At 36.1% G+C, this 24,822-nt stretch overlaps 2 protein-coding genes across 2 annotated transcripts in view; one reads left to right on the forward strand and one right to left on the reverse strand.

The window, feature by feature from the left end:
- Positions 1–8,952: 8,952 nt before the first annotated feature.
- LOC113508904 (motile sperm domain-containing protein 2-like) lies at positions 8,953–12,084 on the reverse strand. The gene has a single exon (XM_026892075.1). It carries the CDS (start codon positions 11,927–11,929, stop codon positions 10,565–10,567), a length of 1,365 nt encoding a protein of 454 aa, XP_026747876.1. The 5' UTR covers positions 11,930–12,084; the 3' UTR covers positions 8,953–10,564.
- Positions 12,085–13,059: 975 nt separating this feature from the next.
- The window catches only part of LOC113508906 (alpha-1,6-mannosyl-glycoprotein 2-beta-N-acetylglucosaminyltransferase-like), a 58,936-nt gene continuing 47,173 nt past the window's right edge, over positions 13,060–24,822 (forward strand). The window contains 1 exon segment of the mRNA XM_026892076.1: positions 13,060–13,552. The gene's annotated coding sequence lies outside the window, so the exon portion shown is untranslated.

Consider the following 24,822-nt stretch of genomic DNA (forward strand, 5'->3'; position numbering starts at 1 on the left):
TCGATGAATGGTCTATTCAACACAAAAACATTTTTTTAATTTGGACCAGTAGTTCCTGAGATTAGCGCGTTCAAACAAATAAACAAACTCTTTAGCTTTATATATTAGTATAGATGAACTGACTTATGCTGTTGACTATCTATCGTATTTTACGTTACACGCAGACACAGAACAAATTATCTTTGCTCATCACACAAACATTTCTCCTGGGTGGGAATCAAACACACGACATCCGGTATAGCAGTCAGGGTCACTAGTACTAAAAAGCGATAAAATGATCTCACGGGATTATAAATTGAGATAAAAACCTACCCTACGTGCTAATCTTGGTTATAAACTACCTGTGTACCAAGTTTCGTCTAAATATGTTCAGTGGTTTTGGCGTGAAAGAGGAACAAACATCCATACATACAAACTATCGCAATAATTTTAAGTAAAATATGGTTAAAAAAATATTTGCATTTAAATTGCTTTTTAATGTAATTAAGAGCTTATTAGGATAATTATCGTTTTTCTATTTGAAATAGATAAAACGATTTCGAGTCAAATTATGTTACATAAAAAAGGCAAGCAAACCTTATTTTTAGGGTCAGGTACCTAAATGGTTAAAAATGGATAAAACACTGTTACTAAGGATCCGCTGTCTGTCCGTTTGTCACCACGCTGTAGGACAATATATATAGTTTCATCACTAACTAGCATTTTGCTAAGATTTTTTTTCGACTTAAGCTCGAGGCAAAGCTACAACGGCATAAGTTTAACAATCAAAGGCTAAGCTACGCTTGACGCGGTCGGTTCGTAGATGGGTGACCATCTTTGTCATAACGAGTACTTCCGTGTTTCGGAAGGCACATTCAATTGATGGTCCTGGCTGTTACTCATAGTCTACTCATAACTAGAAAGTCTGACAACCAGTTCAACTAAGGGGTATCGTGTTGCCTAGGTAACTGGGTTGAGGAGGTCAGATAGGCAGTCGCTCCTTGTAAAACACTGGTACTTAGCCGAATAGAAGCCGTTTAGACTGGAAGCCGACCACAACATAGTTGGGAAAAGGCTAGGATAATTATGATGATGATGAATTTTCTCTAGCTTAATTATACGGGACCCTTAGTCGGGAGTATGACTGATGTTTAAAGCAGTTTCTCTCAATTGCCATTGTAGGCTCATAAAATTACGCACATTGGATAAGATAAAAACAAATCTGCAATCCAAATTTTCTTAAGGTTATTTAAAATTATATTGATAATGTTTAAAACATGAACTCATAGTTATTAAATGATGCAATGGTTTAGTCACACGTATGTATCGGGATCGCCCGACTAGTTTCGGACCCAACCGGAGTCCTTAATCATGAGCAGAAGCGAGAATGTCAAACTATAAGTAGATTATTTCGAATCTCTTCCCACCCTTGTTCGCAACAAGGTACAAGTGTAGGTATGAGTTCGACTTGCTCACCCGCCGCGTCAGCTCATGATTAAGGACTCCGGTTGTGTCCGAAACTAGTCGGGCGATCCCGGTACATACGAGAGTAAACCGTTGCATCATTTAATAATTAATCATTCTCACGATAGTTACTATCAAAATATGAACTCGTTGTTAATAAATATCTTGATTGTACACTGGCCTATCGTTACGTTTTAATATAATAATGGTTGTCTAAGCGAGACAACGCAATACAAGTATATAGTAAGGCCTACGAGACGAGATAAAGAATATGAACAAATTTTCAGGGGTTCATGACATTTTTATTCGAATAAACTAATATAAAGTTTTAATTTTGACAAAAATTAAGGAATGAACTTGTTCACAACATGGCGGACCAAATGTTGACAACTGCCGTACTGACTCTCTTGTACCACGAAACACATAACGACAGCTGTCGTCGACCAACTGACGCCATAACAGCGCGTACGAGTGATAAGGACAGGGATAATAATCCCTCGCCATCGCAATGTAACTCAGTAACGGTCCGCTTGTTTACGTTTTTTATCTCGTCTCGTTACATATAGATAGCTATCTCTTATACGCCTTGCTATAATATTACTGTAATGTTATTTCTTAAGATACTTTTACGTAATTAATAATTATTGTATTTAATTGTCTAGTTATTATGAATGTTTGTATGTCATATTTTCTTTATTAAATTTATTTATTTTAATGGTGGTTTTTATTTCTTGGTCATGGGAGAGGCCTATGCCCAGGGCCCCTATTCTGCTATTTACAATGGCCGATGAATGAATGAAAATTGGCTTAAAAGACACAAAAGACACTTTTTGTATTTTCTTAAGCATTTCTCCTGCACAAAAATTGAAAATGCGGTATGGGACGGTACACTAAAGGTCAATACCATTAATTTTTAATTATTTTTTTGGTTTAATGCTTAAGAGAATAGTAATAATTACAAATTTAATCCAATTGCCATTCATTCATCGGCCATTGCAAATGGCAGAGTTAGGGCTTATGATGATGATATTTCCTAAAAAAATCCTGCCTCAAAAAAACAGTTTTTTTTTATTATAATGCCTCTGCGTCTCGGCAAAAGTAGTGTAGGACGTCCTCAGGCACGGTGGAGTGATGATCTGCGCTAGATGGCAGGAGCTGGATGCGAGCAGGCGAAGATAGATCTCGATGGCATGCAATTAGGGAAGCCTATGTCCAGCAGTGGACGAATTTTGGGCTATTTATGACGATGATGGTACCTTAGAAATAAATATGTGCGCATATAACTTTAGGAGTCTGGAACAAAATGTTTCAGTTGTACAAAATGGCCGCCGATCTACGCTGCGGCAAACTAAGGTTAGGTAGAATTTCAGCCATCAATTTGGTCAATTCGATGACCTGTTAAAAGGTTATTCATAAAACGGACATAGAATAAGAATTGGTGGTACTTCCCCTGGACATATTGGAAAGTTTTCTGTTATTTTCATTATTAATAAAGTTATCGTTTATTATGAAGATTATCAAAGCGCACAGGTGAGGGATTATAATAAATATAAATTATCTTATCGAAAGAAAACGATTAACAGAAGTAATTATTACAAAATGTTTTATCTATTTTATTGAGGTCGTGATAGAACGTTTGTAGAGAAAATAGAATGAAAATAAAAAATAAGACTGTACTAACGTACTTCCCAAAGAGGTTATGTTTGTGACGTTGTAGGGGTATACCTTAGGATCTACTGAACAAATTTTGATAATACTTTTACCAATAGAAAGCCACGTTATTTGTTACCGTCGGCGTTTAGTGTCGCAACACCAGCCAGCAATGTGTACTGTAGAGATTTTAGAACGTCACTTAGCTAAAATGGTGATTAAAGATGAAATTGTCTTTATTTTTTCTCATCATAGAAAATTATGGTAGCATAGTAAAAGTATTGAAGAGTCTGGAGTGCAGATAGTGAAGCGAGGGTAGTCGCAGAAACCCTCGATAACTTTGCTGATCTCTGAGCTGAGATGTCGGTAGCGATCTCTCACTTTATCATTTCTCAGACATTCAAGTCACATGCACAAAGATACCCAGACACAGAATCATACAAATGCTTGTCCTACGCGGGGATCGAACCTGCGACACGTCTCTCTCAGTGGGTTTGGCCTGAACCACTCGGCTATCTGTACATAAAGATTATCAAAAGCTTGCTGTACGTATCCCTAGTCTATTCGAATGTTATAACCGTGGGATTAGGGAGTGAACGACCGCTTTCATGGACCAATGAATTGGCGTGCGACAAACAACGATACGATTAGGCAAGCGAGTGTCAAAATCTATCCTGTTATTTGCTTGTATGCCAGTCAGAAAGCTGAGAAATGTTTTCAAAACGCATATTTGATTTATTTAAATAAACATTTATTTCTTTTATTGTAGACATAAATAATGCTACATACCTACATATTTTGTACATGGGTATTTTATGCATCGCTATAGTCCGTTAATATATTTCAAAAAATATTGAAAAAGTATTATTCATTTTATCACATCATTCAATATTTATTTATTTATTCAATTGGGATCTCCAACAAAGAATACACCTTATTAATAACCACCAGAGTAAGAGCCCATGGACCCCAGATCACCTTATTTAAAAAAAGCTGAAACTCTGTCAGCGTATGCTCCCAACATAGGTAAGAACAATGGATGATTACGGAGTTTGGGTCATGGTGGGTTTGGCAAATAAACGGTACTACCCGGCGGCCGATCCGCGGAAAGAGCTAAACTAGATTCGTAAATAAATAGGTAAATCGATCTTCTTTCAGTATTTGTTTTAGCGGCAACATAAATACATCATCTGTGCAATATAAACCTATCTATCTCTTTTTCCCTTGATCAGATCGATCTGGTACTTTCATCAAAAGGCCAGTCCAAAGAAATGCCATGCATTTCTATTCGCAATGAAATTGTCTGAACTTCAAGAGACTGCGACCCTTGAGTTTGTTTCGAAATTTCTTCTCAGGGTGGTCAGATAGGAAATGTCGACTCCAGCTTTCTCAAAAAAAGAAGACATGTAAAATTTATGATATATCCTACTTACAGAAATTTCATTTCATTTCTAGATCTAACGGTTTATGACTTGCACCCTTTTTTCTCCGGGGTGAAACGCTAATGACTTCAACCCACGTCGAGGGCTCGGCGTGGGGATATGTCGGACTCCCATCGACCAAAACCACCCCGGGCCCCTTCTACTGCTTTAGCCAGAGTCACGAGATCACTCTCGCAGTGATATACAACCTGGTGCCATACAGACAGACAGTTTTCAAGACAGTGGCTCCTAAACAAGTGGAACAGGTAACAATTATAAAGAAAACACAAAAATTTCTACCAAATCTCGAATTTTAATTCTGATGATTCACATCTTTATAACATTTCACTTAAATATACATTATTTTGGTTTTTATATCGCAGTGTTACTACTTTATATATTTATAGCCATATTTTACAAGGTTGACATACAAAAGATGTTTAATTAACACAACGGTAAAATGGGTGAAAACCGCTAAGTCTCGTTGGATGCAGGTGGCAATGCATCGGTCGCGCTGGAGAACATATGGAGAGGCCTATGTCCAGCAGTGGACAGCTATAGGCTGAGATGATGATGAAAATAGGGTAAATATAGGAATTTTCGGGGTGGATGTAAAAACAGTTTTTTAAGTAAAACGTTCTTTAGACGCGACTAGGAGGTTGACTGGACGACAATGCAACGTAAGTCAGTTACGGTAATATGGCGTCACGTTTCTCTACCATACGGTTTTTAAATATTTTTGATTTTGTCAATAGATAGTTTAAAAACAAATCAACTTGTTCTTTTGAAAAATCTTTTCCTTCAATCGTATTTGACGGTTACACGGACTCTTTTATAAAGATTTCGACACTTTCCGAGACAAAATAAATTATTAAATGAAGATTCTAAAGCATTTTAATAAAATATTTCTGTTTCAGATTTTTTTACGTAAAAAAGCATTCGACCCCCCCAAACTAAATTCTATTTACCCCGTTTTATATAACACAAATATGTAAATACAGTCAGCATCAAAAATCTATCTATGTAATATCAGATTTACAAAAGTCCCGCTGCTCTAAAATAATGTGACATCGCATTAGTACAGAAAACTTCTAATGTATGAAATATACTTTTCGACAAGTGACGTGACTTTGACTTGTCAATGATGTCATTTCTTTAAATGGCCTTGTAGCGACCTAGCTCCCAATTCCGGTATTTACAATCCGATGATTGAATGGAAAATAGGATTAAAATTACACTTTTCGATTCTCCTAAGTATTTTTCCAACAATAATTGGAAATTCAGTAAGCGGCGAAACACTCACGGTGAATACAATGAATTTACAATTATTAATTTAGCAAAATTTTTAGGATAATACGAATAATGGCAAATTTAATCCTATTTCCATTCATACATCGGCCATTGTAAATAGCGGAATAGGGTACCTGGTAAAACGGAATTGTTTCAATGGAATTTTATTCAATATACACGGTTATTTTTTTAGTCGTCTTACAAAAGGAGCCCAGTTCATGTATCCGACGTAAAATACCCCTAGGCGCGATTATTATTTTTTTATCATCAACTAAGATAATAAGTACGAAGAAAAATTAAACAAGAGAAATCTGAAATATACTCTTAAAAATGATAAGAACGCTGCCGCCCGCGCCCCATCGTTACAAGGCTCGGACCGCGCTCGCAACAGAGCTGTGTGTCTAAAAAACTACGAATTGCATCATAATATTGAATAAAAATTGCATTTTAAATTTACTCAGATCTCATAAATACCGTGAACGTGTTCTAGTCATTGGATACATGAACTGGGCTGCTTTTGTAAGACGACTAAAAAATCACGGTGTATGTAGAGACAATATTAAACACACTTTGAATAATTTTTGACAGATCGTAAACCTATGTTTTGTTGGACAATTTTTGTGCTAACCATATTATACACTATACGTAGGCAAGTGTTAATTTGTAGATCTTAATAGGAAACGATACGATCTAACATATTTATCTTACAGTAGCTTTTCGCCCGCGGCTTCGCCCGCGTCGATGTCGGTTATATCGCGTTTCCAAGAGAACTCTTCAAAAGTCCGAGATAAAAACTATCCTATGTTCTTTCTCAAGGTCAACTCTATCTCTGTACCAAATTTCATTGAAATCAGTTCAGTGGTTTAGACGTGACAGCGTAACAGACAGAAAGACAGAGTTACCTTCGCATTTATAATATTAGTAGGGATTACGTGTTTGTCTAACCGTTTGAAGGTAAACACTGATGCAATTCAATTCAAAAGATCACAGTAAAAAATTAAAAATTCACAAAAAACTTCAACAGTCTCATTTTCCCACGTTTTTATACACTCACTTTTCTTGTGTCCTTCCGGTTGGATTTTTGCAACTCAATTTTGAGGCACTTCCCGATAAGCTAGCAGGCTGTAATTTTCAGGGTAGCTTCAAACCCGATGACAGTGCAATTTACAACTATAAAAACGACTGGACCGCTTTTGATAAAATTTTAATGGAGTGATATTTAAAAACGTGGGATTTCAGATTATTTAAATCTATTAATTTTTGACATAATTTTCAAAATGGCGTTAACGGTTAAAAACGCGATTCTAAGGTTTAAGTCAAAGATATTCAGTCTCGGTAACCTTTTAAATGTAATTAAACATCGTTTGATGACAACACGTGCTTTTTTTTAATAAAACGCTATAGACTAAGAAGAAATTAAACCTACCCTCTCTCTAATAGTTTTGCAATAATAATTTTTGAAGGCATTTTTTCATTTTTGTATCACTTTTTTTAAATAAGCAGTTTTTTTTCACTGATTTCTCTTATAATACGTTGGACTGGTAATTGTTAGATTTTTTGACATATTTAAACATATGTTTGTTTCTGTCTGAATACGTTGAAGTTGTAGGTTTGATTCCAACGCAGGGAAGTACCAATGTACAAATATAACTCAAAATTTTAAAGTTATATAAACATGTTCAAAAAATCTTTTAAGTCGAATCAAACTGCACAGCGTGCAAATTTAACTAAAACTTGTTCAGTAGTTTAGGAGTCAATCGCGGACGAACAACGTACATTTGAATACATTTTTAGATAACCAAGTCCACCGTATTATATTCATGGACGTAGCGAGAAATAACGCGCGAGTTGTAATACACTGCGGGGCCGAGCAGATATGGTATCAAAAGCTATGTATAAATAGCCAGCAATATTATATATCCTGGGACAGATAACTGATAAACTTACTTATATATTTCTAAATACATACATATTATAGATAAATTACACCCAGACACCAGAACAAATAAGCTCATCGCACAACATTTGTCCTGGGCGGGAATTAAACCCACGACCTCCGGTATAGCAGTCAGGGTCACTAACCACTAGACCAACAGGCCCGTCAAATCAATGTATAACAACAAGCGTTTATATCTCGCGCTGTCTAAATAATTTCTAATCAGTGTTTAGTTAAACATTTATACACACTTAAAATCTAATAATTTAATCAAGGAATGATTTGCATTTAAAACTACCCTTCTCCTACCATTAATCTAAATCATTATTCCCTCTTTAATAAATTAAGAAATATTACTTATTATAAGTCAAAAATCCTTTTCAAGGAGTTTGTTCTAAAGGGCTCTTAAGAGAGACAGTAAAACAGGTTTCCCTTGCTGTTTGCCCAGCAGTGGGACAAATATAATAGAAAAAGTTAACCAATCATGAAATATCAAAACAACACTACCCACTTTTTGTTAAAATCGGGTAATAATATACTTAATAATTCCTCCACACTATAATTTAAAGAATAATAGAAAGGAAGTTTCTTAAATTGACAATATTAATTATAATTCTAAAGCCTATACAGAAATAAATTAAAACTTCAATAGTACCGACTATTCCCACGTTTTTATGCACTCACTTTTCTTGTTTGTTTGTCGTTCCGGTTGGATTTTTGCAACTCAATTTTGAGGCACTTCCCGATAAGCTGGCAGGCTGAAATTTTCAGGGTAGCTTCAAAACCGATGACAATACAATTTACAACTATAAACACGTCTTCACCGATTTTGATAACTGGAATGGAGTGGCATTTAAAAACGTGGGTATTTAGATTTTTTAAATCTATACATTTTTGACTTCTTAATAAACAATTGTTTTAAATATCATTAAATGCGAATAAATTAGAATGGTTAAAGAAATGCTCCCGATAACTAAATTATACTTTCTATATATTGATATACTCGCATTATATAAGATTTTAACTGCACGGATAGCCGAGTGGTTGAGGTCACCACGCTAAACTTGTGTGTCGCCAATTCAACCCTTGAAAGTCAAGCGTTTGTGTGATCCACGAATGCTTGTCCTGAGTCTGGGTGTCTTGTGCATGTGACTTGAATGTTTGTGAAGCCCCCGCGACGCAAGGTTTACATTTCTTAATGCGGGTCTCGTGTTTTTCAAACAAACACGACACGCTATGTAAATGTGTTATTTGCTGACGTATTAAAAATATATTTTTATAGTAACTATCGGGAGAATTATTCATTATTAAATGATACAGCGGTTTACTCACGCGTATTTATCGGGATCGCCCGACTAGTTTCGAAACCAACTGGAGTTGTCGAACGCGTTTGACGAGCGAAATCTAATCCGCGTCAGCTCACGATTAAGGACTCCGGTTGAGTCCGAAACTAGTCGGGCGACCCCGATACATACGCGTGAGTAAACCGTTGCCTCACATAAGCAAAATCAAAAGCATTTGACGTAGCAAATTCAACCTTAACTCGACAAATTAACGTGCATATTCGCATCGCAAGCAAGGTTATTTTTGTATCAATTGTCTCTAATATACTTGTAAACTTTAGTTAATAGTTCAACCGACCCGAATCTTAATCATTGTGGAAAAGAGAAGGCCCTATGCCGTGTAGTGCACTATCATACTTCCACACATCAATCTTATTTTTAAACATGTGGAAAACTTATAGAACATCTATTTATATATTAAACTTGTTTCTCAATTCACGTATTAATATAAATAATAACTTAATCGTACTAATAAATCTCAAATTTTGAAGGACATTTGCCAACGTTTTTAAACACTCACTTTTCTCGTTTGTTTGTCGTTCTGGTTGGATTTTTGCAACTCAATTAAGAGGCACTCAATAAAATAAATAAATGCGGACAACATCACATACATTGTTCTGAACCCAAAGTAAGTTGCTAAAGCACTTGTGTTATGGAATTCAGATACAACGAAGGTACCACAAACATCCAGACCCGAGACAATGTAGAAATATGAATTTTTACATTGACCCGACCGGGGATCGGACCCGGGACCTCAGAGCTAGCGACACCTTGAAACCGGTGCGTACGCCACTCGACCACGGAGGTCGTCAAACTCAATGAGGCAATATTTGTGCAGAAAATCCGCGGTTCACAATTTAAAAGTAATAAATTGGAATGTATGTTTATGTTGAAGATAAGTTTTTAATAAGTATATGTTTTTAAATTTATATCGTATAACTATTGTTTATTTTGAGTTTGAAAATGACTTTTTGTGCCAGTTTTGTGCATAATAATATGAGGTGATAGAAATCAATTAACAAAAAATAAAATAAGTAGAATATTGGTGTAAAGATGCTGAGGAAAGGTCGTGAGTTCGATTCCTACCCATGACAAACTAAATATTAATTATGTACGTATCTAGAAACATATAAGTATGTTTATCAGTTGTCTAGTACTCATAATACAAGCTTTGCTTAGTTTGAGACTAGATGGCGTTGTGTGAAAGAATTTTTTTTCTGATTATTTTAGCCTCTATCTTTTTTGGGACCAGACGGCTGTGTTTGACTATGGAAAGATGAAAACTTGAGATATATTAATACAATTAACCTCAAAAGTGCAACTTAATGTTAAACCTACCCGCTAACATACAAAATGCTTAGTTTAAAAACCAACTGACTATACATAACATATAAAACAATATTAATAATTAGCAGTAATATAAAAATCGCCATTAAAAGGTCGAATTTGAAAGTGGCAACGAATGCCACTATGTCCATGGGCTACAAGCGTTCACAGTACTTGTTCTCTTCACTGACATTTTCATATAACAGGTAACCGAGCACAGCAACCAATACGGTCATCGTCAACGTTATAAACTGCATCCATTTCAATTGTTTCATGTCACGGTGTAAGCTAGCGTAGTTCCTTTCTAGATTCTGCAACGTATTGCTCACAGACTCTGGTTTCTCTGTTATCTTACCGTCTGTCACTGTTCCGTTTCTCGGTGTGATTTGTTGGGGGAATTGACATTTTAGACGGTATTCATCCGTTTTGCTTACCGTTGATGCTTGCCAGATTTCTGTTAATTCTTTCGGTGTTAAATCTACTTTCGGTATCTGTATAGACATGACTAAGAAACGGTCTTTAGTGACAGCGGTTAGCTGGATACCCGGTTGGACTACGATGAGTACAGTTTGTGATGAACCGCTGGCTAGACACCCAGAGCTTGGTCTGACACGGAACTTCTCCGGAGCAGTTGTCCTGATTTTGAATGACACCGCACTGTCATCCATATTAGTGATCGTAAACTGACCGGATATCTCATCATTATCGTTTTTAAAGATGATTGTATCGTTGGGAACAAGACGCAGCATTTCACCAGGAGAATGTTGTCCGTCCCCTTGTTCAGCGAACGTAACCTTCTTCGGTGTCGAATTTGATTTATTCTCCGGAATAAACTCAAATACGTAGTTATCTTTACCTCCCCAGCAGTTTAACGCTTGTTCTGGCGCTACAATCTCCTTCAACGAATCTTTAGTTAAAAACTTCATTTTTTCAACAGCTTTTGCTGGTAGAAGAGTCTTGACAACTTTGAAGGGAGCTAACAGGACCCAAGGCATATGATATATGACGATATAGTTAAGAAAATATGGATAATAAAGTTTGAATAATGTGATTAAATACTTAACGAGCTCCATATCCATATTCCCGAGACCACTCCCGTCCATGTCGAAGAACATTGTTATTTTTTGCCCATTCTCCTCGCGTTCTACTCGATCGAACCAGTAAATCATGATTTTTTTCAGCTCTTCGTAGTCTTTTTGACCTTTGACATGCATCTTAGCCTTGAATATGAGTAGGAGACACCCGTCGACGTCTCGGCCGCGGGGGAAAAACATACCTTCGTTCACATAATCCATGCGAATGTTTGATTCGTTGATATCGCTCGCGCCGACAGATTTTCTCCATGTTAATATGTCCCATAACATGTCTGCCGCACTTTTAGCGTCATGTTCTTGATGTTGGAGCACCCTTTTGAGATATTTGTCGTCTCTCGCTCGTTCCAAATCTGATGGATGGAAGTCCGATGGAGTTTCTTTTAGTTTCGCCTCAAACAGCGATCGCACGTCCGCCGTCGTTGCCATTTTGTGTTTTTAATATAACATAGGTTTTTTATATGTTATTTACACGGATTTTTCTTTTAATTTCAATAACACTGATATCTCAAGTGAATGAATCAACTTTTTTCAAGTAGGTAGGTAAATGATTAAATGTCATTGGTCGAAGCAAATCACGAAGGTCGAGCGAGGTCCATTTCAGTATACTGAAGTCCCAGTTTTAATACTGAATTATTTATATATGGCTGTGTGTTTTTAGATTTAATTGATCCGAAATTGATATTGTGAATTCTACGTTTAAGGTGTAATTACATTTTGACACTTCTTAATAACCAATATTTATATTTCAATTCTACAAGGAATCTGACCAGGAAACAGGAACATGAATGAGGTTTTCTGCTTCCAAAGGAACGTAATTGACAAGTTGAACGGTGTTACTACTATTCAATTTTCATACTAATTTAGTTATTTTATTAAAGTAATGGATTACCTGATCCATCACAATCAATATTTTACACACTAGTTGTTGCTCGTGACTCCGTCCGCGTGGTTACAATTATTTTCCCAAGGATTTTCCTGTGATTAAAATATGTGAAATGGGATATTTGTCCAAAATATCTTTTATAATGCTTAACATTTATTTCGATAAGTTAAAAAATTGTATCGTTTTAGAAAAAAACCTCGCGGACTTGTTTTGTGAACTTTTTTTTACAGAGATACACAGATGTGATTATTTGTCCCCTTTTTTGTAACAATGCATCAACAAGAGTATAAAGAGATATATTATAGCCTGTTTTCCCCAAAGGTTTTATATTAATCAATGTTTTTTTAATTAGTTTAGTACTTCTAGAGCTTATTATTACTGGGCTATACATAAAAACAATATAAAGTGAACTTTTTTCTTTGTAATATTATTATAGACGTAAAGATTAATATAGGTATTAGGATTGTATCTGTAATTCAATGTTACACGGGAACGATTAGGTCTATAGAAACAGCTGCTGGTAGCTTCCATTGTGTTCTACATTTAATCGCCGGTAGCTATAATAAATCTTTACTTATATTTTTCTGTAAAATATCCGTATTATTCCAATTGCTAACTTTTAATCTACAACATAAATAAAAAAATGGTAGGAAAATGGTCCAAATTTACATGGCCGCACTGAATTATAACTGTCAATATCATACTACGGAAAGTAGGTCGAAAAATACCTACCACATATTTTGCCACTTGCTTCGTAGTGGCCTGTATCGACTTTTTATTCAATTTAAAACTGTTTATTCACTTAATTACCATCATGTGACTGACTGCACGGCCTAAAATAGACGCCAGATGAATAATAAACACAACACAATACCCTCAAAGCAAACGATAACATAAAAATCACAATAATAAAACTGTATTTTTCATTCTCACCGAATCAATCAATAATAACTGAGTAAAATTATTTTATACAGTTGTTTTAGTGTCGCATAACAGTTTTTATACATTATTAGCGTGGAAAGAAAGCAGTGCTGTGTGTTTACCTGTGCATATTGTGAAATAAATTAAAAAAATAAATCTTTTGATATATTTTTACGTAATATCATAACAGTTTGTGTGAGTTTATTTGTGACTGAATCTGGAGGGAAAGCATGTTTATTTGAATGGTAAGTAAACAAGTTTCGTTGTATAATGTTGTAATAATAAGTGTGTCATAGATTTTCCATGAATATTAATGGTTTCTAATGTCGAACTTGTTTTCGTAATCGCGACGACACAGATTTATGCGCATTTTATTTTATGGCTCTATTCTCATGTCAATTACAACAGTTGTTAATTAAAATTTATTCATTAAATCTCGGAAACAGTTTCAAAACACATTATTTTGACATGTGCAGTTTTTGATGTCAACAACATTAATAACTTGTTTATTTTTTAATTTTTTGGTTTGGTTGAATACATAGTTACTTTTGCGTCTTCCTATTATTTAAAAAAATAACAGAATTGTTTTTTTAACTGTCATTAGAAAGTGTGTGCCTTTGAAATAGTAGAGTATTCTAATGTCTTTCCTTTCAAATCACACAAAAAAACTAAGCTAATATCTAATTTGTTATAAATGTCTTGAATTATTTATTTGTTTGTTTCAACTGAGTAATTACACATTTGTCATTTTAACTAAGCAACTTAATTATGTATTTATCATTACATGCTGCATTAATGACTTGAAAGTAAAGGATGTATGTTGGGATTACCAGTGCCCAATTGGATAGTCCATAATATATTACATTTGAATTATAGATTTATATTTTTAACTCTATAAGAATTGACCAAGAAATCAATTATTTATTGAAAAAAAGGTAGTGATTGTATTGTATGGTAAAACATATACCTATTATTTAAGGATTTATTACTAAGGGTTTGCTGTCCATCAGTCTCTCACCAGGGTCTATCTCATATACAATTTTGGTTGGAAACTCTTTCATTTAAATTCACAGAAATCGTATTTGAATAATAACTGGAGTTTGCCATTAAACATATTATTATACAATGACTTTGAGTAATCTTTAGGGATTTCTATAGTAATTAGGGTATATGTAAATACAGGGTAAAAAGGTGTGGCTAAGTAATATGTAAAACATTATTATTCATGTGGGAGCTTGTTATAATAATAACAAAAAAGTTTGTTTGTCTATGGGATTAAAAATATAAAGGCATTGTTTGTATATTTGTAGGTCTTTCTACTTCATGAAAATTGGTGAATAAATATTGATAAAATTTATTATAGAAGCATTCGGCTTTTGGCTTGTCTTTGAATATTAAGTGATTATTGAATCATCATCAGCCCATATTCATCCACTGCTTGATATGGACCTCTCCAATTGAACGCCATTGAGATCTATCTTCGACTGCTCGCATCCAGCTTCTGCCAGGCACAGCCATGTTGTACAAAGCATCACTCCACCATGCTTGATGATGTCTGTATTACTGAATAATACCATTCAAATATGATAAGCCTTTTTCCCAACTATGTTAGGGTCTGCTTCCAGTCTAACAGAATTCAGCTAAGTACCAGTGTTTTACAAGGAGGGACTGTCTATCTGACCTCCTCAACCCAGTTACCTGGGCAACACGATACCCCGTAGTTAGAGGGCATTATTTTTTATTTGTGTAGAAATAATGTTTATCAGAAACATACTTCCTTTATCCTCTTTTTATCCTTTTCAATATTTTGTTTAATTGGTAGGTTTTTAATTAAGCATAGTCATTTGTGGATTTTCCTATATCTTGTTTACCTAGGTATATATTTCTACCTAGTTGACACATACACACTCTGTTAGGTGGTATTTTTTAGTCTAGATACTAAAAGTCGTGTAAAACGACATTATAAATATTAGGGCATTACAACTGGATTCAGCTAAGTACTTTCAGTGTTTTACAAGGAGCGCCTTCCTATCTGACCTCCTATACCTAGGTAAACAAGATATAGGAAAATCCACAAATGACTTTGCTTAATTAAAAACCTACCAATTAAACAAAAATATTGAAAAGGATAAAAACAGGATAAAGGAAATATGTTTCTGATAAACATTATTTCTACACTTATTTCCCACCCATTATAAATAAAAAATAATGCCATCTAACTAAGTGGTATCGTGTTGCCCAGGTATCTGGGTTGAGGAGGTCAGATAGACAGTCGCTCCTTGTAAAACACTGGTACTTAGCTTAATGATTTAAGGCTACTGCCCACTCACCGTTCCATACCATGAACATGCTATGAACATGTCCGGCAAAAATATTATCTGTATTAAAAAGTATGGGACCATGCCTGACTAGCCCGTCTGTTACCGACCAGCATCGTCGCCTTTTTAATATAGGGAATATTATTTTGCCTGACACAATGGACCAGTGTAGTGGCTCCTTTAGACGATCAACATTGAGGATCCCGTACAAAAAAGCTAAAGAAAAACTAAATTAATTGTAGAAGAAAATGATTCAACAATAAAATTTATGACAGTGACCAGTATGCTTTTTGTTTATTTTTATAAACGTCTCCAGCATTAAGGAATGTCATAATATATGTCACCACGCCAAACCCACTGAGCGCGACTTGTTAGTTCGATCTCGTAGGACAAGCATTTGTGTGATCCACGAATGCTTGTCCTGAGTATGGGTGTCTTATACATGTGACTTGAATAATGCGGACAACATTGTTCTGAACCCAAAGTAAGTTGCTAAAGCACTTGTGTTATGGAATCCAGATACAACGAAGCTACCACAAACACCCAGACCCGAGACGATGTAGAAATGTGAATTTTTACATTGAACGGACCGGGGATCGAACCCGGGACCTCAGAGTTAACGACATCTTGAGACCGGTGCGTACGCCACTCATATTCCTTAGTGCGCTATTCGGTTTTTTAATATCTATTTGTTTACGACTGCTTACCCCCAAAAATAAACAAGTCGTGCTAGTAACCCTCTCATTAATTGAAAGTAGGGTAATTAATAACCCTTATCGTCGTTTTAATTAAAGAGTATGATTAAAAACATTCCATTTGTGGTGTTTTATTAACGAATACTTGATTAGAAAGTTTAGTATTACGCTTTTTAGGGTTCCGTACGCATAGAGTGAAATGAGATAAAATAATGTGTGATACATAATCTAAATAAAGTTAGCATCCTCCTCTCTTCTACATTGCCGTGCCCTACAGGGTCCATAGTGTACTATACTTATATTATTTAACATATGGAGTACAATAAAAATATTGAGTATTGAGATTCTATTGTTTCGCTGAATGTGCTGACTGTCCGTCTGTCACTAAGCTATATCTCATGAACCGTGGTAGTCAAACAGTTGAAATGTTTACAGATGATTTAATTCTATTTTGATAGTAACTGTCGTGAGAATGATTCATTATTAAATGATGTAACGGTTTACTCTCGCGTATTTATCGGGGTAGCCCGACTAGTTTCGGACCCAACAGGAGTCCTTAATCATGAGCAGACGCGGCGGAATCGCGAGTCGAACTAGTCGGGCTACCCCGATAAATACGCGTGAGTAAAACGTTACATCTGTTTCTGTCACAACAAATTATAATCAAGGTTAAATAACGATTGGTAAGGTCTATAAATTTGATTGGTTGATATATTTTATGTCTTAAATTTAATTTTTTTGCTGTACGGAACCCTTATTGTTGGGAGTCCGTCTCGCTCTTGACCAGTTCCTTTCCAATATACCTACACAGTTTAAGCTAGAAATTCAGCGGACCCATAGTAATGTCTTAGGGTTTTTATACAAATCCTAAAAATATTTCAGCATATTTGTCACAATCGAAACGAAATAGGAACTTATCATGTTTTCCTGCAATTTTTATTTTATCTGACATGTTACTAATATTACATATAAAATATTGATAACATTAAAACAATTGAAACGTTGTTTGCGTAAAAAAATCCTCTTTTTCGTCAGCTGTGGTGTAACCATAATTATTCATATGCATGTAAATAAAACTGTTATTTTAACTACAGACAGACACTCCAATTTTATCTTTACCTATGTGTAGACTGTTCCGTTTTTGTTAAGTGCCTCGTTGACATCCATGCACAGAGCCTTCATTTATAACATAACCTTGGTCTGTCGTTGTTGTTTTGATTTGTTTGCTAAATGTTCAAGTTCGATTCTAATTCAAGCAAGTACCAATGTTAAATGATGTAACGGTTTACTCACGCGTATGTATCGGGATCGCCTGACTAGTTTGGGACCCAACCGGAGTCCTTAATCATGAGCAGACGCGGCGGGATCGCGAGTTGAACTCGAACAGTTCGTCCCGCGATCCTGCCGCGGGCTACCCCGATAAATACGCGTGAGTAAACCGTTACATCATTTAATAATGAATCAGTCTCGCGATAGTTTTTATAAAAAAAAGTACCAATGTGTCTAATTATTTTTTTCCCCCCGAGGTTTAATACACTCACTTTTGCAGATTGTTTGTAGTTCAGGTCCCGTACAAATTGAAACTGCTGCCACTGGAACATTTAATAGGGATAAAATCTTTCCTGTGTGTCTGAACTCTGTGTGCAAAGTTACATCCTAATCGAAGACCGAGAATTAGTTCAAATTAAGTTTCCAAGATGTTCTTACATAGTTACAAGTGTAACTTAAATATCGATGATGACTGGGTATAAAAAGAAAAAATCACATTAGTCCCTCAGTTAGATAATTGAAAAGTATGAGACACGTATTTTTTCCTTATTCAGGAAAACTAGAATTGACAAAGATTAACTGCTTTAAAGTTTAGGAGAGGGGGCTTGTGACGTAACGATAGTGTAAAATTTATACTCAATCGTGACGTCACGCGCAAGTTTCATTCACTGTAATTTGGCCAATTTATGTTTGCGGGACAAATTAAAAAATACGTATCCATTATTATACAAAAAACTACAAGACGGACACTGCAAAAAATGACATCATCCCTATTATAATAAAAGCATGTTAAAAGATTAAGAAAATGAATCACACTATGAAATATCCATGTACATTTCTTACCTAGAAATAAATAGATAAAAATCAAATACTGTTCAAGGTTACTTGTTATCACACAAAATCAGTAAAGTTTTCATCCTTAGTCTTATCTGAAAGAGATAAGAAATCTACGAGTGGACTGTGGTTATCATATTGGAGTATAAGAACGTGCTTTGATTAAATACGGAGAGCTGTTGAGTTTTAGCTGAAAGAGTCTTTGTAAATATGTATGAACAGACGAAGTTATAAAAAACATGCTACTAATATTGTAAAAAACTACTAAACGGATTTAAACGTAACTTGGTACACAGTTAGTTTATAACCAGTAGGTACCCCTAGCACGAACATTTGCTAAGAAACGTCATTACAAATGCAATATGGCGGCCTCCCCAAGATGGCGGACTGGCTGTTTGAAATCCACCCCCAAAGGGCAATGTTTTAAATAAGTTAGTTGTAAATTATGATAAAAAGACTAAAAATGTTATGGTATTCCGTATGGGGCGGAACACTCACTGTTAATATAATGAATTTCCAATTATTTTGTTAAGCTCCGATAAGCTAGCAGGCTGAAATTCTCAGGGTAGCTTCAAACCCGATGAAAATGCAATTTACAACTATAAAAACGGTTGGACTGATTTTGATAAAATTTGAACGAAGCGAAACGACATTTAAAAACGTGACTTTTTAGACGTTTTAAATCTAATATTTTTTATCTGTATTTTTTAGTGTAAAAAAATCTTTTGTTATTCTCTCTGGTTCATTCTTCAGCCCTTGGCATAGATTCCTATGACCGTAACGAATTCTCTGCGAATTGATGATTTTTGTTAGTTTTTCTTCGCTTTGCATGTAACTACTCCACAAGGCTGCAACTCAAACGTCCTATTAAAGAAAAGATATTTAAATATTTCGTCAATGTTTCAGTTTTTGCATTATTTATTTATTTAAATAAGAATATGATAAACAAAACGGTCAAGTGCGACTCTGACTCGCTATAACGTCGGTTCCGTACAAGTAGGCTAAAGAAAAAAAACAAACTCGCACGAAAAAATTGTCACCTATCAAATTTTTGACCGTAACAATCGTTACTTAACTTCGATTGATATTTTTAGTAGGTATTTTTTCTTATAGTAGCAACAAAAAATCCAGTTAATTGAACATTTCGCCTTACTTATACACTCGGTTCATACGGTATAGTTATCGGCATGGATCTTGAGCGCTGACCTTGACCTGCGCAGAAGTGATTGTTTGTATCCCTTTAGCGGTATAAAGTGAGGCGCGGGGCGGACTCAAGTGCAGTGATTGTCCCGCAGCGCATCGCGTCATAGCCGTCACTCGTGGTTGGTTGAAATTCGTTCTTCGCTGCAGTCACGGCATGCACCTCAAAACGACGAGTACGCACAATTGATTGGCGTTTTATTTAACGACTAGCTGTTGCCCGCGACTTCGTCCCCGTGGGTAAGATAATAATAAAAGTTATGATTTATACCTGCCCTGTTTTTTTTCACATTTTCCATTGTATCTTCGCTCCTATTAGTCGCAGCGTGATGGTTTATAGCCTAAAGCCTTCCTCGATGAATGGTCTATTCAACACAAAAAGAATTTTTCAATTTGGACCAGTAGTTCCTGAGATTAGCGCGTTCAAACAAACAAACAAACAAACAAACAAACTCTTCAGCTTTATATATTAGTATAGAGTATAGATGTGCAAAGCGATCCCCACTTTTCCGCCGAGCGCTCAAGATCCGTGCCGGTAACTATACACCCTGGTAATGTACCGACAGCGGACCCTCACCAAAGTCTTGCCTAAAAGTGATATTACCATTCATAATACTTAGGCGATAAGGTCCATTTTCGTAACACGTTTTTTGTTCCGATAATCGTTAAATTTCCTGCTTCTAATTTGTCGCAGGATGTGCTTAATTACATACGTATTCGTTGCGTGTTTGCTAGCATGTTTTGTAATGCTAAAATACTTGCTTTTTTAGCATAAAAACGTTCTAGGTATGTGAGCATCTAGATATGGTTGTAAGGAGTCGTTTAGACTTGAATGGACTGAAATATTTGGCTGGAAAATCTGGGTTTTTAGTGAGCGTGGCTTAATTTGGGTATAAGCCACGGTATGTAGCAGAATCTATAGCCTATTGGTATAGACGACCTCCGTGGTCGAGTGGCGTACATACCGGTTCAAGGTGTCGCTAGCTCTGAGGTCCCGGGTTCGATCCCCGGTCGGGTCAATGTAAATATTCAATTTTCTACATTGTCTCGGGTCTCGGTGTTTGGGGTACCTCCGTTGTATCTGAATTCCATAACACAAGTGCTTTAGCAACTTACTTTGGGTTCAGAACAATGTATGTGATGTTGTCCGCGTTTATCATTTATAGGTCACCACGTAAATGATGCTGGGTTCGACGTGTTGCGAATTCGATCCCCGGTATGGAAAAATATAATTTGCGTGTTCTTAAAAACGCCTTTTTAAGGTTCGTTTTCTCTCTTTGGGTGCGGAATGTTCGCTGTTTGACTGTCCGTCTGCCACCAGGTTAGATCTCATAAACTGTGGTAGCCATTTAGTTGATGTTTTCATATACATAAAGTGTATTTTTACTGTCTGATTAGGTTTTCTTTTCACAGGAAGTAATAGTACGATAAAAAAAAATAGATAGCCCGTTTATTGAGGAAGGCTATAGAATATAAAGATAAACTATAACGCTATCCTCAATAGGAGTAGAGCAGTAATTAAATATGTTACAGAAACGGACACAAAATCTTTGAACTCAAAAACTAATAATAAAATCCTAGCTTATCCTAGTGAATGATGATGTTTGTTCCTCTTTCACGCAAAAACCACTGAACGGATTTAGACGAAACTTGATACACAGATAGTTTATAACCAGAATTAAGAGATAGGATAGTTTTTATCCCGATTTCATGTTCCCGTGAGATCATTTTTGATTTACAACGGGACGGCAACAGCTAGTAGCCACGCGGGTGAAGTCGCGCGCAACCAATACCTACTTCCCTACAAATATTATAAATGCGAAAGTAACTCTGTCTGTCTGTTACGCTTTCACGTCTAAACCACTGAACTGATTTAAATTTGGTAAAGAGATAGAGGTGACCTTGAGAAAGAACATAGGATAGTTTTTATCCCGGTCTTTTGAAAAGTTCTCTTGGAAACGCGATATAACCGACATCGAAAGAGCCGCGGGCGAAAAGCCAGTAGTTTATATAAAGTCTGTACCTCATTACTCCGATGTCTGATTTCCGTTTGCTGACACTAATTCATACATAATTATAGCAATGGACAGACAGACATCACGTCCACACACTATTGAATATCCGTTTTAATTCTATACTTATGTTTTGTCATACAACACGAACAGTTAGGGTCTAAACAGACGAACCGCATTTCAACTGCAATCCAACTGCAAACTTGCTGTTCGGATGCAGTTGACACGACTGCAATAGAACAGCAAACCAACCGTCACAAGACTGCACGCCGACTGCAATTGGACGGCACGGTTGGTTTTCCCTTATCGTTTGTCATGGCAAGGTAGCCTAGAGGTATGATAGTTGGACTGTCAAACAAAGGTCGTAAGTTCGAATCCCAGTACCGAGGTCTTTTCGATTTCTGAAAAATGTGTATAAAATAATTGTTGTATGGTAAAAACGGCGAGGGACGACTAAAAAAGTGACTTGAATGTTTTATTTTTATTTTATTTAGGCTCAGCAACAATTAGTTACACCATAAAGTATTAAATACATTATTTTTATAATAACTATCGTAAGACTGATTCATTATTAAATGATGCAACGGTTTACCGCGTATTTATCGGGGTAGCCCGACTAGTTTTAGACTCGCGACCCCGTCGCGTCAGCTGATGATTAAGGACTCCGGTTGGGTCTGAAACTAGTCGGGCTACCCCGATAAATACGCGTGAGTGAACCGCTACATCATTTAATATTAAATACATTCGTCATAATACAACAGTTGTGAACAATCTCTTATTCTATTTCAAATCGCAGTATATACCTCGCCTTGCCCAAATGTCCCCTCAATTCGCCAGTTATCTTTTTCACCGTTATTTCGTAATTTTTCATTCAATTCATATCTGTTTCGTCATTTACAATATTTAGGGTTTCTCACTCATAGGGTAAAAACGGAAACTATTACAGTTGCTCTGCTGTCTGTCCGTCTGTCTATCTATCTGTCTGTCTGTCTGTCTGTGAACTGCAATAATAATATAGTCAAATTTTTCATTGATAATGTATTTTTCCTGTTGACGAGCTCGTGGCTAAGCTATAACTGCATAAGTTGATCGATCACAGGTCCGTGTATGGGTGACCATGTTTGTCATAACGAGCGCCTCCGTGTTTCGGAAGGCACGTTAAATTGCGGGTCCCGGCTGTTATTCCTACATCTTTAACAGCCGTTACAGGTAGTCAGAAGCTTGAAAGTCTGACAGCCAGTCTAACTTAAGGGTATCGTGTTGTCCAGGTGACTGGGTTGAGGAGGTCAGATAGGCAGTGGCTCCTTGTAAAACACTGGCACTTAGCTGAATCCGGTTAGACTGGTAGCCGACCCCAACATAGTTGGGAAAAGGCTAGGCCGATGATGACTCATAGTCTGAAAACAGACCTATTCTCCGTCTGTCTATCCGTCTTCATGAGTTTGACTCGCTCGCCCGCCGCGTCAGCTCATTGTTAAGGACTCCGGTTTTGTCCGAAACTAGTCGGGCTAGCCCGATAAATATGCGTGGCTACACTGTTATGAAATAAATAATTATGAATCTGCCTCACGAATGTTATTGTAATAATACAGCAGAGGTTAAGCGACCGGAAAAGGCTAGGATAATCTATATCTATACTAATCTATAAAGCTGAAGAGTTTGTTTGTTTGTTTGTTTAAACGCGCTAATCTCAGGAACTACTGGTCCAAATAGAAAAAATCTTTTTGTGTTGAATAGACCATTCATCGAGGTAGGCTTTATGCTATAAACCGTCACACTGCGACTAATAGGAGCTAAGATACAATGGAAAATGTGAAAAAATTGGGCTGATATAAATCATAACTTATTTATCTACCCACGCCACGGAGACGAAGTCGCTGGCAACAGCTAGTAATAGGATAAGCAACGTTTGCAACGGTCATTAGTTTGTTGGTGAGTGACATATAAGTTTGAGAACCGACAAATTTATTTGTCATACGGAACCCTCTGTTGCAAATCTGACTAGTTATTTACCTGTTTTATTAGACTGATAATTGTTATCTGTGTCAACAATGGAATAGTGAATTATGCTTATTTGGCTAATAAAAGGCTTGGAACAAAGATAGTGGTTGTAAAACAATTCGGAGCAATGATAATAACACTTCATTTTGGAAAATACCCTGAAAAAGGATTAAATGATGATCCAGACACACTTTTCGATATTTTTTCGGTTAGGTTATCATCAAATGAGACTTCTCGCTTTGGGTTGAGCGGATGGGAGTGTCAGACTCCTACTGACTAAAACCCACCCATGTTCCTTCCTTTGCCCTTCGTGTACCACGGTAACTCTTTCGGACAATCCCGCCCGCATGACAGGACCTATTCTCAGTGTGGGTTTGAAGATTATGAAAGTGTTATGGCACCCCTCAACACCCCTTTTTTTTTCAAGGTTAAAAAATAAAAGCTATTAGGAGATCGGCACACCTTTCATTGTTTAACGGTGTGTTAATCTTCATCTGATGATAAAGGTCGATTTAAACGCTTGACACCAGGTTGTACATCAACCATATTCTTTCTTCTCTTATATAATAAACACTAGCTGTTGCCCGCGACTTCGTCCCCGTGGGTAGAAGATATAAGTTATGATTTATACCTGCCCTGTTTTTTTTCACATTTTCCATTGTATCTTCGCTCCTATTAGTCGCAGCGTGATGGTTTATAGCCTAAAGCCTTCCTCGATAAGTGGTCTATTCAACACAAAAATATTTTTTCAATTTGGGCCAGTAGTTCCTGAGATTAGCGCGTTCAAATAAACAAACAAACAAACTCTTCAGCTTTATATATTAGTATAGAAGTATAGATATGAAAAAATGAATTGCCGTTCGTTAGTCTCCCTAAAATTCGAGAACGGCTAAACTTATTGTAGTCTTGAAATATTTGTGAAAGTCCAGGGAAGGATTCCAAATCAAAAGTTTTTATTTCAAGTAGGCCGTTTCTCAGGCACTTTCAAAATATTACAATGATGACTCGAGTTGCGCGGTTCCAAAGTGTCATTCTTATGGAGAAGAACCGGCAAGAAACTCCATTGATTGACAAAGTGGGTTAGTAAAGGTACTGGCTTATGAAAGACAATTGAACATTTGTATTACGATTCAAACAACCATTGAACATAGAACAATGACTGTAAAATATTATGACGATAATAAGA

The sequence above is a fragment of the Trichoplusia ni genome, chromosome 3 (assembly GCF_003590095.1).
Source record: "Trichoplusia ni isolate ovarian cell line Hi5 chromosome 3, tn1, whole genome shotgun sequence".
NCBI classification, from domain to species: Eukaryota; Metazoa; Arthropoda; class Insecta; order Lepidoptera; family Noctuidae; genus Trichoplusia; species Trichoplusia ni.

Bases quoted from the DNA above. Each gene is read 5' to 3' on its own strand.
- LOC113508904 (XM_026892075.1), bottom strand. From the start codon at position 11,929: ATGGCAACGACGGCGGACGTGCGATCGCTGTTTGAGGCGAAACTAAAA.